Source organism: Lepidochelys kempii, chromosome 3 (assembly GCF_965140285.1).
Source record: "Lepidochelys kempii isolate rLepKem1 chromosome 3, rLepKem1.hap1, whole genome shotgun sequence".
Classification (NCBI taxonomy): Eukaryota; Metazoa; Chordata; order Testudines; family Cheloniidae; genus Lepidochelys; species Lepidochelys kempii.
Window position 1 is genome coordinate 194771055 of NC_136382.1, and position 17894 is coordinate 194788948.

At 39.7% G+C, this 17894-nt stretch overlaps 1 protein-coding gene across 4 annotated transcripts in view; it reads right to left on the reverse strand.

Moving 5' to 3' along the window:
- The window catches only part of MEIS1 (Meis homeobox 1), a 120747-nt gene that overhangs the window by 45780 nt on the left and 57073 nt on the right, over positions 1 to 17894 (reverse strand). For all 4 annotated transcript variants that reach the window (XM_073339466.2, XM_078852342.1, XM_078852343.1 and 1 more), the window contains one exon: positions 7878 to 8023. In XM_073339466.2, coding sequence (XP_073195567.1) covers positions 7878 to 8023 — 146 coding nt within the window. The remainder of the gene's footprint in view (positions 1 to 7877; positions 8024 to 17894) is intronic.

Here is a 17894-nt window from a genome sequence, read left to right on the forward strand (position 1 = left end):
CTTTAAAATGATCCTACCCCAAGGCTGTGGTTAATAACCCTCCAGGGTTTACAACCTGCTGCACTGAAGAAAATATAGCTGGATTCCAGGTTGGTGAACAATTGTATCTTCACAGTCTACTGTACCTTCTTCATAAGACAAACTAGAGACGTAGCTCTCGGGCTTACCTGCCACACGGCAGAAAAAATCTTAAGGAAGGTTGTCTGTTATCCAAACACTACTTGGCTTTAACCCAAATCCTACACCCACTTAAGGGGGTCCAAGGTCTGGGTGGCAAAACCTGATGGTTGTATCTAGGTTTTTCTTCTCTTCTGTAACTGTCCAGGTAGGATGCAAAGGCAGTATCCCCTCTGAGCTCATGGCAGGTAAGCACTAAAACTCAATTGGGGGGTCTTCTAATTATCCAAAGCCATCTAGAAATTAGGGTATGTTCAGGTCCATTGTGAATACAACCATTAGCCAGACACCCCAAAAGTCTGGCAGAATTTAGCTGACCTGAATCATACATCTCCCCGCTCTTCAAGTCATGGATTGTTCCACTTCATCACTGCTGTCTTGAGAGAATGTTGTGGACCGAAGGAGTCCCTTGACATCAGACACTGTCTCCCTCCCCAACTTTTAGGAAATTTTTGAAACCTGTTATTTCCAAAGCCATTTCAGGCATGATCACGTTTGGCCCCTCAACTCCATTTTTCTCCTGTGTTAGACTCCCTCACAATGTTTTATTTACCTACATTATAAGAGGGGCTTTGTTTTTGAAAAAAAAAATCAGAATGATTTCAGTATGTTAATATTGTCCATCTCTTAACAAAAAAAATGGTTTATCACTAATAAAGAAAGGAACAGTTTGAGGCATACTTCTCTGCGCAGTTTCCTGTTTATAAGACAGAAGATCCAGCAATAAATCTTCTAGAACCTACTTTACTGAAATGGTAGCACACTACTGAAAGTGAAGGGAATCCTTTATTAAAAAAAGACTATGGTTCCAAATCGGGAAGTCCAGGTGCAAGATGGGATAAGTTAAATCATTGTACACCAACAGACTTTGTTAGTCTTATTTATACTCTGCCTTTATGCAAGGGATTTTAAATTGGTGTAATTTACATGGTGAGGAACTAGAAGGTGTAAATAGTAGGGCTGTTCAAAAACTTTTCACTGAAGCTGGGTTTTTGACTATAAATACAGAGAATAAAACAAATTTTTGGACTTTTTTTTTTTTTTTGCGCTTTCTGTGGAAAAACTCACCTTCTTGTCAAAAAACTGAAAATGTTTGTTTTCCAACAAAAAAGTCAACATTCCCTGCAGAGGGGAAAAAACACAAAATATTTTCTGACCAGGTCTTGTAAAAAGATGCAAGTTAAAACAGGATGGGGACTGCTTTGTGTGTATATAATAAGATCTTCTAAACTTTTCACAGTATGCATCCGATGAAGTGAGCTGTAGCTCACGAAAGCTTATGCTCAAATAAATTGGTTAGTCTCTAAGGTGCCACAAGTACTCCTTTTCTTTTTGCAAATACAGACTAACACGGCTGTTACTCTGAAACTTAACTTACACTGAAGAGCTGGAAGAAAGTGTATGTTATACTATCATGGATCCCCATAGACATGGATACAGATGATGTAAGCAGGCATAGAGGAATCTAAACTAGGGCACAGAAGTCTAACTCACACAACTTTGTGTATTCCTTCTGAATCTGGCCCTGTTTAAAAAAAGAGTTAATTTTACATAGCAGATTACCATGCCTAACCCTTCTCGGGCAGTGCACTATGGCACTTTCACCTGACCAGATTAAGCCTCTTATTAGTTTACACAGGTGCTTCATGAAACTCCTTAAAAACTGGTATTCACTCAAGGAGCCGGAGCTTCAGGCTCGAAATTTACATAGACATGTCATTTGTGTCTGAAGAACAGTGCAGACTTCAAGAACTCTCTATTGTAGAAGCTGTGTTAGAGAATGGACTAGGCAAACAACGAATAAATTTAGCCAATGAATTTTGCCTCGTTTCTTGTTTGCCACAATATTACGTAAATGATTTGCCACAATATTCCAACTCCCTTTAATGTATCGGTTATTCAAAATTCACCAAAATGTTCCTGTGAATAATTCTGGATCTGAAATTTGTTGGCATGATTTTTCCCCTCCCCAAAAATGTCTGGTATTTAAATTCAGGTAGTTTTGACTGGACAGATACAGGAGGCCATATTATATGTTTCTGTCACTTTATTGAATGAGGTTAACCCAAGAATCAGGTCTCCTCCATGAATAATTACAGTAGATTAAAAAAAGAGACTGCTTTCCATGAACATTTTCCAATATTCACTCTAATATTGTATTTCTGCAAATACTGCTCATAGTAAAGTCGTTTCTGAAAACGGAACACAAAAGGTGTTCAAGTACAATTAAAGCAAGTGTAATTTTAACATTTGGGTGGATATTTAGTTTTTCAGTTTTCTTCCAACTCTCAGAAGATTTGGATTTTTGCCCCAAACTATAAAATAATGTGTTTCATTGGCTTCTGAGGAATTGAAATTCTTTAACTTTATGGTGGTTTCCACACACATATTACAATGGCTACAAGCCAGGAGGTGGGAAAAAATCCGCAACAAAGTAAGACAGGATTTATGGAAGAAGGATTTCTCTTAAAAAAAAAAATCTAGTTGGTCTACTGGATAGGTTTTGGCTTCAACCAAAATGCTTTCAGAGGTCATGTGGTGCTAAAGACAGATATTATAGGTCAGGCAGTTTGGACAATATGTTGTTTTAATCAGAAGTCAAATTTCCTTTGTGGCCCAAATGATAGAAGCCTGAAAAAAGATGGGCTTATAGAGAATGATACCAGCCTATTGGCTTGGTAGGGTAGAGGCAGAGGAGTGTCTGTTTGAAGAGAGGCATGATCAATGGAGGAATCCATTCGCAATCCACTGACTAGAACTTCTCATTTATGATCCAACATTAGCCAAAAAACAGTCAATACCATGTTTTCCTCTACGGGGACAATTTAGCTCAGATGAGGAACAACAACAATATACAAGGTGCTGTATTTCAGAACAGGGAATCTGTGATTGAATCCAAGAGCTTTCATCTGGCGTATGAGATAGGCAGGGAACGTGAAAAAATGACAGTTGAAGGACATCAGCAACTAGGCTGCAAGAAAAGCAGCTTCCACGGCAAAGCCTAAGTCTTTTCAGCCACCTCAATCATCATGTGGAATAATTCTTTAGGTGAAGAGCAAGTCAAAACAACAGTTTTGGGGAAGATTGAAGTGGTCAAGCTTTTTCCATCTTTTGCCAGACTATCTCTGCACAAATTGTTATGTCAATAAATTAATTTGCATGCAGCTATTTGAATCCTGGTTCTTTTTATCTTCCAGAAGTTTCTACTCAGGTTCATATTCTTTGTTGGAGAGCATGTCGACAGATCTTCAGGATAATTTTCATCCCTTACTATGAAATGCTGTCTCTCAATCTGTGAAGGAAGATTGGCTTCATCGTGCCATCCTTTTAGTTAAAGATGCCTTCCTCATCCATGAATCCTGGACACCTGTCACTAGGAAGGCTTACACATTTTTTTATTGCATTGTCCACAATAAAATTAAGTGAAAGAGAAGACATATGTTTGGAGAAAAAAAAAAAGTCTCTGAGTCCATATTGAAATATAACTGTTATGTTGGCAAACTCCATGAGATCTATGGTATTTTGCAGTGTAAACATCAGCTGTGCAGGATGAAGTTAGGAAGGGTTAATTTAAATTGTACTGTTTCCTTCTAATATTTCCAGCCAATCCTTCTGAAGAGGAGGAGAACAGAAAGAATATTTCTGGTTTCAGTCAGTCCTTTCCCTTCTTATGCTGTCAGCAGGCCAGTGTGTGCTCTCATGTGCTGTGCCTGTGACTACTACCTCTATCCACATTCTAGATGGACCTACACATAGTCTGAGAGGCACATTAACCACATTTGCATTTCTGCAAAACTGTACATTATTTGAAGAGCGACCAGAAAAGACTCAAAACAGAGCTTGCTTTAACTGTGAATGTAAAAAGTAGTTAGCTTGCGAAGTAACCAAACATATATGTGAAATATATTAAATTTAAGTAATATGACATGATTGAGTATTTTTAATGTTAGAGTAATATCATCAAAAGAAAAACATCCTGGTATGACACATGCTCCTTAACTGATCTAATTATGATCACAAATTTAATCTTACAATATTCTAAAACAATAGTCTCTTTCTAATAAGCTCTTTCTGCCAAATAAAATCATTGCTAAAAAGCTTTTATTTTATTTATTTGTATATTTTCCATTTTTTACAAATGTATCAGGGTTATTAATTAAGATTCAAAATCTAGACATAGCCATGGAGAAAACTTATTTTCACTCTACAGACAGCAAATCCCAGTATTTTGTCTAATCTGCCATTTCAGTAAAACAAACTCTTTAGAAAATTCTTGCAAATGATGTTAAAAAAAAATTAGGTAGTCTGATTAAATGACGAGATTTACCTTGAGCAAATCCTTGGCTCATTCATATTTTAGATCATGGTAATTTGTTTTTAAAAAGGTGTTTGAAGTCCTAGAATTTACCTCTTGGCACCATTTAAAAAAATGTAGTTTATAATCCCCTAATGGGTTTAAACAAAGTCTTCAATAGTTTAAATTGTTATTAAACATCTTTTGGGATTATAATTTTATGGGGTTTTTTTTGTGCCTGATTACATGATGAATGTGTAAATCTGCAGGTTTGAGATCTTTTCCTGAGATTTTTTTTTTTTTAAGGAGAGGATTGAATGAGTATTGTACTCTAATCTGTAAGGAGAGTCCAATGCACTGGGGAGGCAATGGTTCTGGTGTACACATTTATAGAGGACTGATGCACCAAGCAGTCATTAGATGTCCAGAAGTTTTATAAGCTGGACTAGGCTGTTATCACTTCCAAATTTTTCCCAGTTCTGACTTGGGCCTGGAAAATTCAGTAGTAATCAGGTGCTTCATGCATATTACTAACCCCAGTCAAGGCAACCCCACAGAATGATGCAACTTGTGGGCATCATCATCGTAAGGTATCTACCATTGAATACCTAACTTACAGGTATATCAATCACAGAAACAATGGCATTGTCTGTCTCATTTCCAGGAAGCGAGTGCATGAGCCTTCCACAATGGGTGTTCTTACAGGACCTTGGCATCTGACAGTGTTTGAACTGGTAGAAAGATCTGTTGCCCCAAATACCTGCAGTTGCTACTGGACTGTATTCTCGTTTTTTTCTGTTGTCTCTAATGTGGCATGTCAGAAGCAGTGTGCCGTGCAGCTCTCTACCAAGCCTAATCCAGTTAAAGTCATCTCTTTCCAGAATATCAACATACTTCACTGAATTCTTTCTGCATACACGTGATCGGTCACTCATTTCAACACAGATGTTCTCTAGTGCTTTCACTGTTGGAGAGATAGGCCAAAGCTCTATGTAGCCTTCCAGAGTAGAAAGACATCTCCTTACCATGTATGACCATATTCTGGTAACTTTGTATTCTTAGTCTGCTGCTAACCATAACATATTTATGAGAGCCTAACATGTCTGCTTTTCTGGGCAACATTTTCAAGTTTTTTTGTATTGGAGAACGGTCCATGATCCACCTGGAGCTGATTTGACTTGGCTATAACAATGAACCTCTTGCAGTAGCTGGAAGTAGGGAGTGTGATCCTTTACAGTTTTACAAGACTGATCAGGCAAGCCTCAAGCCAGCATGACGCTGCACAAATGTATGGATAAGGAGGATCTTCATTAAGCCTTTGTTTAATTACAACACAGCTAACTCTGGTTTGGCTGCTCCTCCGCAGGGATGGTGGATTTTTAATTAGATTTCAGTTCATTGCCATGCTGGAGAAAGAGCATTACCTTTATTGCACTGGTCCTGGAGATTACTGCCTTCACTCTACAGAATGAGGCGGTTACTTCATTGGCATTGCCCCAGAATGTACTTGCCACCAACTAGTGGCAGTCTAGTTGTTATAGTAAGCACCTTGCAGCAAAGCAATTGTCTTATATCTGCAATGCACCATTCACACCCATTGCCCAAGTTTGTAAAGCACTTAGCACATTGTGCTTCTGGAAATAAATATTGATAATATAAATAATAAATATTTCTTAGAGCACCTCAGATATAAAAGACAGTTCAAGCAGGAAGTGTAGGGGCTGGTCTGAGTTTGATTATTGCACTTGGTTGTGCGTTGTAATTGTTTGCATTGTAACTGCAGAGTTGCCACAGTGTCTCTCTCCAATCTTGGAGCATAGGAAAGAAATTGGCAGCCACTGCATCAGCCAGCTGGCGCAGAGATGTCAGGCTGGTATGAGGATCAGAATGTCACTAGACTTAAGGGCCAAGATTGAGTGTATCCTTTGGCTATTTGCAGAATACTTCGATGTCAGTTGCCTGCAATCTTGTAAGTCACTGAGTGACATCAGAGCCTGCCAGATTCTCGTTGTATATCTGGTAAGAAGACAGCCCTGTAATGGGGGTTAAACATTCCCTTTTCGTTTGTAATGTAACTTCAACCTTCTGAAACACCACCTTGGAGTGGTCTAAGATGCTCTTGAGAAAGGGATAGCATGGTGCCACTATACCAGTTGGTATGGACTGTGCCAGTAAGGGAAATCAACAGGGAGGTGTCTCGGACCTATCTGGGCTTGGGCTTGGGCAAGTGTGATCAGGCATGAAGGTTCATTTACAGCAATCCAGGATGGTGAAGGGAGGGAAGAATTCCCTGCCTGATACAGGTTTGTCAGACATCCAGTATCTAGTTATTTGGCACAGGGAAGGAAGTAGGGATGACAAGAGGAAACATTAATTGAAATTTACTAATTTGGCAGAAACCTATTGTGGCTGACTGAGTTGATTGGCTTCTTATTTTACCCCTAACCCAATGACAGGCAGGGAAGAGAGTGGATCATTGATGCAGTGGGAGATCAGAAGTGGGGATGTACTTTAATATATATACCTGGTTTGGGCCTCATTCTTCCATTACTCAAAGGGTCCGTTGGAGGATTTCAGTCTGTGGGACTGAATCCCACGTGAATGAACACATGGTGATGCTTCACCATATGGAAGCCACAATTTAACCCCCAAAAAGGGTGGCACTAGAAATGTCTGACTATTGGGTAACAACTGAAGGTTTGACAGATACTATACCTCATTAATGAAAGCGGAAGCCTAAAGCTCCACCACAGTGCACCTGCCTAGAATTTTTATTCCTAATCACAGAAATAAGTATAGTTGCTGTGGCAACAAATAACTGTACATCTTCCCCCCCCCCTTTGTGATATTAAATACAGTGATACCCTTACACTCTGGGACCAAGAAAGTCTCAAACAAATTAAAAATGATGCTCTTCCATTACAACAGATACGCTCTGACCTCTCTCTGATAGGAATTATGTGATCTCTGACACATATCTGAATAAAAGCTTTGGTTTTTCCCATCCCCCCCCGCCCCAATGATTCTTGGAGGTTCTCCAGAAAACAGAACAATGGGCCAAACTCTGCTCTCCTCTACAAAGCAGCAATTCACCCTGAAGTCAACAGGAGCTGCAGTCATGTGAACAAGGCAGGATTGGTCTAATGTTATTACTGTAAGATCTATCACACTTTCCGATGACCTCCTGTTAACAACTGCACTCAAACCAAAGAGCTAAAAGCAACAAAAACAAAGATATACTATAAATACTCTCTCTCTTGGCATCTAGAAATGATGTAAAGACACAATTGGAAAAGCACCCTGAACTGCCTGTCAATAACATATTATTAAATATTTTTGTCTACTACCACCATGACCATGACATTTTCCATGTTCATTTCACAAATGTGATCTAGAGTTCACTTACTGTTAGATGCTGGAACAGCCATGCCCTCATGATATTTGTGGCTACTTTGGGAAAGATGCCACGCTTTTTATGTCGCTTTTTGTCCTTATCTGGATCATCATCATCACCTGTGCTGGGGGAAGCTACACTGTTGTCCAAGCCGTCACCTGTAAATATAGTGAATCAAATTTTGACTTATGCTATCTTTAGATACTTCAGTCAAAGCCTGACTTTGGGGTATATGAATATTTAAATGGGATATAAAATTCTTTCATGCTGTAATTCCTGGGGAGGGGAGAGAAAAACTCTCTCAGCCAAATTCTGGTTTATTCTGAACAACTATAAGAATGAGATAGCCATTTTTCACATTTGATTCAGCACAGCAACAAAAAAAGTGACAAGCACCCTGCCTGCCAAGGTGGAGGAGGGGGAGTCTCTTCATTACCTGTTCATCACAGAAATCTCTCTGTGTTTACAGATCAGGCAAATGGTGTTTGACTCAAATTGTGGCTTGCAATGTATTGATGATGTTATGTCACCTTAACATACAGCAGCCCAGATGCCATGTTCCACTCTGAGATACAAAGTTCAAATTCAGAGTCAGCTTGCTGGCAAATCTCTTGCACCATTTGGTCCTCTACCCAAGTTCAAAGGGACAACAGTAAGATTGAGGCTCTATCTATATTAAGACTGGAATTTTCAAAGCAGCTAGTTGCCCGACTCACATTCACTTTCACCAGGACTTGGGCACCTAATCTTTTGAGATGTTGTTAAAAATCCCAGCCCAAATAAATTCATGCTGGGTTAACAACATTTATACCAATGCAGTATGTAAGCCCTGCCTTGCGCTGGTGCACCACCTCTACACTGATCCAGCGCAAATTTCCTTAACACAGAGAGGGCCTTAAACTCGCCAAATTAGCAGCTCATCTACGGGAGTATACAACTGGATAGCAGTGGCTTTTGTCTGTGGTGAAATAGTGGCCTAGTGTGCAGAGAAAAACAAAGGTTTAGAGTGCATGGTCAATCAGTGCACCATTTTTGTTTAAAGCCCCCAAAATAGTTCACAAACAAATCCATACAGTGATTTATTCTGTTCAAACTCCCCCCCCCCCCCACATGTGGATTGAATAGTGTACCATGGCTTCCAAGGATAGTACTTTTATGGTTAGTGCGGAGTTGTGATGCAATTAGGCAAGTATTCTTTACACCCTGAGGCAAGAATGACCAAGAAAATCAACCAAACTGAGCTGAACCAAGAGTTTAACTCTGTTCTGTTAGGAATAAAAAAAAAAAGATGGGCTTTGGACTGTCAAAATTGTGATACATTATGTAGAGTTTAACTAAAAAAGTGACTAAGTTTTATATTTTTAGTATTTTACATATTTTACTACTGACTGTAGTGAATTTGTAGCTGTCCTTATGACTGATTGTGTGTATTTAATGCAAGACTAGACTTGAATATTCATATTTATAAAACAAGGTCCTCATGAAGAGTCCAGATATCTTTGGCTGATAAAGTCTTTGAAAGCTCAGTAGGTTAAAAACGAAAAAGAAAAAGAAAAAGAAAGGCTTTTATACAGAGAAGCAATTCACCATATAAAATAATAATGCATAAAAGAAACATGAGCAAAGGAAACAACTCAACAGCATTTAAAATTTCCATGGGCTAATCCACTTTCTGTCTGTAAAACAAGAGCAAGGAAAAGAAAAATATTACATGTTCATTGATTAAAAATGAAAAGCTTCTAACCTAATGACACTGTCTTTCACCACCTCCCTATGATTGTTTTACTGCTATTTTTAAAATATACTTTCTATCCATTTCTAACCCCCTTCAGATTAATTTAGTAGGCAATGCCTAGTGCCTGACTAGAAGAGAATTCATTGATAATTTATGGAAATATGTACTATAATCCAACGGAGATGACTTTTTTCCAGCTTTGTGCATCAATAGATAATCAAGGCCTTAAAGCAGCCTGAGCTTCCCATTACCTCAGGCAAAAGAATTCCTGAAAGCATGCCTTCAGGGCACCTGAATTATATACTCCATTAGGAGAGGAAAAGCTTTCTGCATTCCATGTATAACACTCCCCAGAACCTTTCCTGTTTATTTCTGCTGTATGAAAGCAGAAGCATTAGGAACAGAATTTTTTAAGTGAAGACTTATGTAGATACAATGGAGAAACCTTTCAAGCGAGAGCCAGATCACCTCCTTCAATCCCTGGCAGTGACCTATCCCAAATAAAAGGTTTCTGTTACATCATTAGCTCAAGCCAAAAACAGCCTTGGCTTAATGCACAGTTTGTTCTTCCTACTGTTTTTAGGCAAATACAGCTACTTTACTCCCATCTGGGAGGGAAATTACACTGCTGGGTTGTAATCTAAGACAAGATTTTCATTGGAAGCAAATGCTTTCAATCCAGTATAAATACTGGTGCATGTTCAGAAAAGCCTAAAACAATAAACCCTAGTCCTGTCCGACACAAGTTAGGGAAGGTGAAAGGGGGAAAGTGGATAATAAAGCAACAAACTATTCTAAAAGCAAATACTTTCATACATTTTAAATAAATTGTTTAACCTCTTCCACTTTTTGAAATTGAAAATTGATCCTGTGAAGACTAAACCTCAGAGGAAAGTCTAAATGGTCAATTGTGTTTTTTAACATTTCCATTCACTCTGCAATTTGATACAGCCACCTCTATGAGGTCTCCAGAGAATTTCTTTCCTTTTTTTTTTTTTTTTTTTTAAATCACATCACTAACCAAACTTGAAGAACCACTGACCAACCACATGGTAGCAGCTACGAACCACGTTTGTAAAATGTCAGCAGTGACTTCATTCCTGAAGTTGACTTCTCCTACCGCCAAATGAAGGCAAACTGAAAAGGTGGAAATAATCATAAAAATGATGCTAGTCCATAAACAAGCTTACATCCTCATTAGTATAGCAGTAGGCTCCACTGGGTGATTTATGCTCGTTTTGCTGATGCCATGAGGAAATGCCATAGGGCAACTTTAGCCAACTGCTAATGGTTTCTGACAGCTTCTTAGCAACTAGTGCAAGCAACGTTGTGGCGTTTGCTAGTGACAGAAACTGAAAATGTCATATTATCTGCCCATGTGTCACGAAGCCCGTGTGGCAATTAACTAGTAGGCCAGTGACTGAGGGGCCAGAAGCTCTTAAAAATGGCCTTTGGCTATTCAGGGGTAGAGTATGCACACTGCTTGCATTCGTGTTGCACATATGCAACATTTTAATGCAGAAATCTGGTTCACACTACCTCTGCCTCAGTCACTGATGAGTTCGGTCCACTCAAATCCTTTGTCTGCAGAGAAACTCCCAGTTGCTTTCTCTTTAGGCACTCCATGACATTATCAGAGGAATTTAAAGTAATCTGTCTTGATATGATTGTTTGAAATGGCAGTTTAATTGGCAATACCTGATTCTCTATTTTTGAGCATTGAATCCAAAAGGTGCTAGCTGTTTTTCTGCTCTCTCACAAATTAGTCTAAAAGGATTTAAGATCACTGAAGCAGACTTATTGCCTGTCAAATTGCTAGGAGCAAAGGAACTCTGCACAGCAACTAGACACTATTTAAAAAACACCGAGCCTATAACAAGCATAAGGAGAGTCTTGGCTCCACATTTCAGTTTCCAAGCTATCAAAACCATGCACTATATGTCAAACTGTCAAACCTTTCAGCATGGCCATTTGCCCTTTCAAATAATATTTAAGAATTGTTTTTACAAAATTTTATAGGCCGTGGTCTAGTGAAAGAGGCCAACCAACAAAGAAAGGAATTTGTACTACAATTCGTCCATGGACAATTTCTTGTGAGACCTGGGCCTATCCCCATGGAGTAAGGCAGGTGACCTGTGGCAGCTCCCAGGCTGTCAGAGAGCTCAGATTTCAAACACACTCGACTCAACCATCCCAGAGTTCCCTATTTAAGCACACCCAGGCATTTAGGCTGTGCTATCTTGTTCCTTTCAAGAAAGGATAAAGCAGCATTTATTGTATTCAGACCATTCAATGGGTCAGACTGGCCATGTCAGCAGGGGTTCCTCTCATTCAGGTCAACCTCCCCCCACGCCCCCAGAGACATTCTCCTCCTACAACTTCCCTTTTTTCCCCTTCCTCCACACCCCAAAATTTGTAGACAGAAGCAGCAAAAAGGCAACAAAGTTCTTAACAATCCCATAGCATGCAATTACTCCTGATGTTTATGGATGGTCATTTGTTGGCAAAATAGGTACTTTATAGGTGTGCTTGCATTCATTCATAATAATGATGCGTTGCAGTCATAAAAATCATATGACAAGTTTAAACAATTTTTCCAAGTTTAACAATGAGCCAAAAAAAGATCCTACTGCAATATTAAAAGATAGGAAGTATAACTTTTCATTAAATATATTAGGCCTAGGACAAATTTTCAAACATAGAACCCCGAAATTAAGCTCCTAAATCCATATTTAGGCTCTAAAATAAAAATGACCCGAATCTGCAAACGTACTGAATAGCCCTTGCTCCCATTCATTTCACTAGGAGCTGCAGATGCTCAGCACCTTGGAAAAATCAGGACAACTTCTCTTTAGGGGTCTAAGATCCCGATCCCACAAACATTTGCACATGAATGACTTTATACATCAGAGTAGTCCTGTTGAGTTCAGTGGAACTATTCCCAGGCGTAAAGTTAAGCACATGAATGAGTCTTTGCACTACGGGTCCAATTCAGAGATTAGGAGCTTAATTTCAAGTACCTATGTTGAGAAATTTTGGCCATAATTTATACTTCATTCAAAATTCATGTACATACACATAGCGGGCCAAATTCTGCTTGCATTACTCACATTAGTGGATTATTTGCATGAACAAGGCCAGAAAAATATGGCTCATTCTATACAATTTTTTCTAAATACACGTGGCTAGAAAATTAACTCCTTTTCCAACGTATTTTTAGGCTACGGACACCTCATTAATTGTCTTAAAAGTTACCTATAGCTTCAAAGACAATCTAAGAAATACACTGCTCCCTGAAAATATTTTCACAATACACAATCTTATGCAATAAGTTGCTATTTCATTCTAAGTAACAGTTGTATGATCAAATTTCTTTTAAAAATATTAATTTTTTCCATTACAAGAACACTTCTTCTTAAAAGGCTACATTCCAATCCTTGCTCAAGAGCTGAAAATTTTGAACATTCTGAAGAGATGTTATTCCGGGGGATTATAGTGGTTAAATTAGATTAAAATTGCCAGGGGAAAAAATAGCTTTGCTACAAGTCTGAAAAATTAGACAGCACTGGAACTTACACAATGAAACTGCAGGATGGAGTCTACGTTCCAGGGTCCAGCTTTTACAATCCACTTTTAGATAAGAATCTAAATCCACCATGTTAAGGAGTTCACTGAAGAAATGTACCCAAAAGCCCTGGAAAATACTCTTGGCAACTTTTAAGTGCACCCTGAATTGCAAGACACCATTAACATGGGACTACGCCAATGTCCTTTAAAATAAGGAGGCTATATTGGATTTTGTATCAGAGTGACATTGTTCTCAGTTCTAGCGAAACAAACACACAGCTTCTTTTCATTCGTAGTCTTGTAGATAATGTTGTCTTTTTAAACTCAATACAAAGTAAAAATTTAAAAAAGAGCATTCAGGTATGTGTTCCCCTTTACTTCTGACTATTTTTATTATGAGACACTTCAAATTCTCTAAGCAGAATATTTAACTTTTAACCATTTATTCGCAGCTGTGTTGCATCCCAAACAAGAGCATAAGCCTTTTGGTAACCATTCCTGATCTTAGGTGCACTGGAATCTTTTTCCACAGTCAAAACTGATGTCCATATAATCAAGACACGTTCACAGTAAAGGGCATTCTGGGAAGTTTAGTAGGCGTCAAAACGATGTTTTTGTATCTGATTGCACTGGAAAGACTTGCTTATTAATGAATAATTTAAGCTAGTATAATGTTCCAGAGAGATTTTAAATAGCATCAAAACAGCTTTCCTCAAACTTATGTAGGAAGGGTTAATTACAAGCACTTTTCACGATATTTGCACTATTCACTCAGATGCCCCTTACTGAAATATGTAAGATATGTATTGTATGTTAGCCATCAATTTGCTGCTTTCACACCTGCACTAAAAAGGGTCCAATCATGCTAAGTACTGAGATTTTCCTGTAAGATGGATAGCATCTTCAACTTGGCTTTCGATGAACTCAATGAGAGCCAGAGATTTTCAGCTCTGAGAAGGAGCAGGCCCAAAGATGCTGTAAGTCTAGAGTGGGACAGAAGGAATTACTCTATCAGACCCTGACTGTTACTGTACTTGGATTGACTGGAGATAGGGAATATAGAATATGTGGAACACCCATTCAAATATGAACCCGGAAAGTAGTGACCAAAAGTCATTTCTAAATGACAGTTTTTCAGATGCCTCTGAGAAATGGGCTGCTGGTCTAATTCTAGTGCACAGATGTTCCCCCTCTAACTGGCACTAAAATCTAAGGAGTGAATGGGTATGAAGACTGAAGCACCCACCCACTCCAGAAGAAGTTCTACACACACTGGCATGATCCTTGCACAGCCATCATCCATGCTGTACTTGTTCTGTGCGTAAACAGAAGGGTTCACGTGACAGGCCTGTCAATCTGGTGGCTTTCACAACAACCACATTTTTTAAAAAAAACAAGTAACATTACCCCATTGGGACAATATCTCAACTTGCCAATACCCAAACGTGGGACTAGAAGTGAGAACAGGGAAGACAAGAAAAACATTAGTGTAGAAAGCTTAAAGTGGCTGTGGGGTTTCTTTATTGTAAATAACATTTCCTGATGCTTAAATTTCACAAATAGTTATTTCTGATGCAAATGCATGATTCAATGCCTGCTGAAATAAATAGGAAGAATTACATGGAATACCTTGGGCTTTGGATCCATCCCCAAAAGACTTACAACAATGGATGTTTGGGGTCAGGGTGAATTTAGAGCACCCTTTGCAATGAGGGACAAATTAATTAAGGAACAGGCTTGTTAACATATTTAATGAAAAGAGATAATGAGGAACAAAAAAGGTTGAAAATGAGCAATAGCAATGCACAAACACAGAATGGTTGGGTCTGCAGGCATATCTTACAGAGGTGCCTTACATTTTTCATGCAAGGATTCAGATCATGACACAAACAGCAGGGGGTTGCCAGTCACAGATAGTATCCATATTTACAAGTTACTAAAGGAAACAGTTGCAAAAATAGCCTACACAAATATTCGTATATGGTGTAACCTGGCCAGGTATAAATTACACTCTGGCATTTGACAAATTTTCAAAGTTTTTTCTTCTTGAATCATTGTACTTTGTTCTTTAGAGACAGGAGCACCTTTTTCTAGTAACTTGATCCCCCTTTTTTACTTGAATTCCCCTCAGGCAAACCACTAGCAAATTAGCTGTCTACACAAAGAGTAAAAACAGCATTGATGAATAGGGAAGAAACACAGATTTTACTCATTTTCTTCCATTCAGCAGTTTTTATAGCTAAACACCAAGGAAAAAAAACCTGCAAAATGTAGTACAACTTCTTAATGGAATCCAGGAAAGTCCAGTATTATGGACAAATTGCAAGATATTTTTAGAGTTATGTATCTATACTCTGTGTTAAATATTAAAAAGAAAGCAGTTAATTTAATGGGAAGCCAACAACTTTCTCCTGCCAAAAAAACAGAAGCTTACTTTGGGCAGTTGTAAGAATAAATATTTCATAGAAAGAAAAATATGCTGTTTTAACCAGGAAAAGTCAAAAGCGCTTAGAAAAATATTTTAACTAAAATCTAGTATAAATGTCATAACACTTGTTGAGGAAAAATGGATTCAATATGAAAAAATTTACACACTTTGTTCAAATATGGTACTTTTAAAAAATCTGTTGGCACATAGCTGAGGAACCAGCCTATTATGCTGTCAACAAGAAGGAAATAGTCTATCTACTAGACATAAAAGTATTTTGGCCTGAATTTTGATTTGACTTGTGCTTATGCACAGGTTACAAACTGGGAGCATATGAAGCAGTTAAGGAGCGTGTCTTCAGAATCACACTACCATGACAGTCTGCCAAAATGTACATTGCTAGTAAAAAGGGTCCAGAACCTCTGCTAGTGTAAATCAACCTGGCTCCACACCAGTTGAGGATCAGGCCCAGTAGGTGGAAGGGCCTCTCTGCGCATTTTACACAGTTTGTAGGACACCTGACTTGTGGCTGAACCTAAATGGATGCAGGAGGTCCAAAGCAAAGAGGAGAGCAACCCAGTTATAACCTATTGGCCACTTTATTTGTGGGAGTAATTTCTCCCAACCGAGTGTTACCATAGGCCACCTTCCCTCAACAGGGCTGCCTTTGTCCTGCACCCTGCCAAGAGATAGGAAGCAATAATTTTTCACTGCTTCCTCCAGTCTGAGAGGGAGATAACCAGAGATGCTCAGGAATTTTCTGTCAAAATTGTTTATGAACAGTAACATTTCAATTTTGCCACAAAATTTTGATTTTCAGTAGGGAAAAAAAATCAAAACAAAATATTTCATTTTGGTTTGACAGCAAATCAAAACATTTGGGTTTGTCAAATTAACTAAAATGTTTTATTTGGGGTCAGCTCAGCATTAATCTGTGCTTGCTTGAGCTGCCACATGGTCCGCCCCTCTGGTTGAATTGCTGCAGGGCACCATGGAAGATTTAGAGGAGAATTGTGGCATGAGGCACCTGAACGACAACTCCCATGAGGCACCACGGCAGCTCAGTGAGACACAGATTCATCTCATGACAGATTCATGTCAAACTGAGCCAAAATTCGGGAATGTTGAAACATTTCATTTCAGCTGGAAGGGGCCAGAGGTGAAAGTAAGCTGGTCCGGCGTACTGGTAAGAGCCGGTGTGCCACAGCGGGACCGGCTTTCCCAGACGGCAATTTAAAGTCCTGGGGTAGTGGCGGCGGGGCTCCGGAGGGGATTTAAAGGGCTGGGGTGCTAGCGGCGGCTGGAGCTTCGGGGCCCTTTAAATCTCTAACAGAGCCCGGCTGCCGCTACCCCAGGGCTCAGGCAGCAGGGCTCAGGCAGGGACTCTGGCAGCTGCTACCAAGGCAGAGCCCCAGGCCCTTTAAAGCTCTGCCAGAGCCCAGAGCCCCGGGGTAGCGGTGGCAGCCGGGAGCCCTCAGGGCTCCTCGGGGATTTAAAGGGCCCGGGGCTCCACTGAGGTAGCGGCAGCTGGAGCCCTGGGCCCTTTAAATTGCCCCCGAGCCCCGGGGCTCCCAGCCGCCTCTGCAGCTGGTAGGTCAGGGGTGATTTAAAGGGCCCAGGGCTCCCAGCCGCCACTACCGCAGCTGGAGCCCCTGGCCCTTAAAATCAGGATTTAAAGGGCCCGGGGCTTTAAGGCCCTGCCTCTTCCAGTTAACGCCACGCCTCTTCTGGTTGAGGCCACACCCCCTGCTCAGGACTCTGGCATACCAGTAAGTCCTCTAACTTACTTTCACCCCTGGAAGTGGCAGAACTTTCTGCTACATGAAATATTTTGGCATTTCAACTTCTTGTCCCTGACTGAAGATGAAAACAAATGTTGAAATATCAGAATTTCCCACTGGATGGAAATCCTGATTTTTGACCAGTTCTAGAGACATCTGCCTTGAGTCAGTGGAGACTAACAGGTCCTCTGGCCCTGCAGTGCAGGTACTTTGGAGAACCCCTTTTTGTTGCATCAGGGCAGCACACGCTGGGGATCTGCTGTTTGCCAGCTAGAAGGCAGGCCCATTGTTGAGCCCACAGTTTTGCCCGGAGGTATGCTAGAATCTCACTAATACGCAATAGTATCTGGCTCCCTTTTTTGTTTTTGTTTATTTCAGAATACAGCATCTTGGTTTTTATTTTTCCTCATCCATCAATGAAATCTGATAATGAAAAATAAAACTGAAGAAAACAGATGATAACCATCACTCTTCATGTGTTACTACACATACAATTGGCCCAGGCACACTTGTCAGGC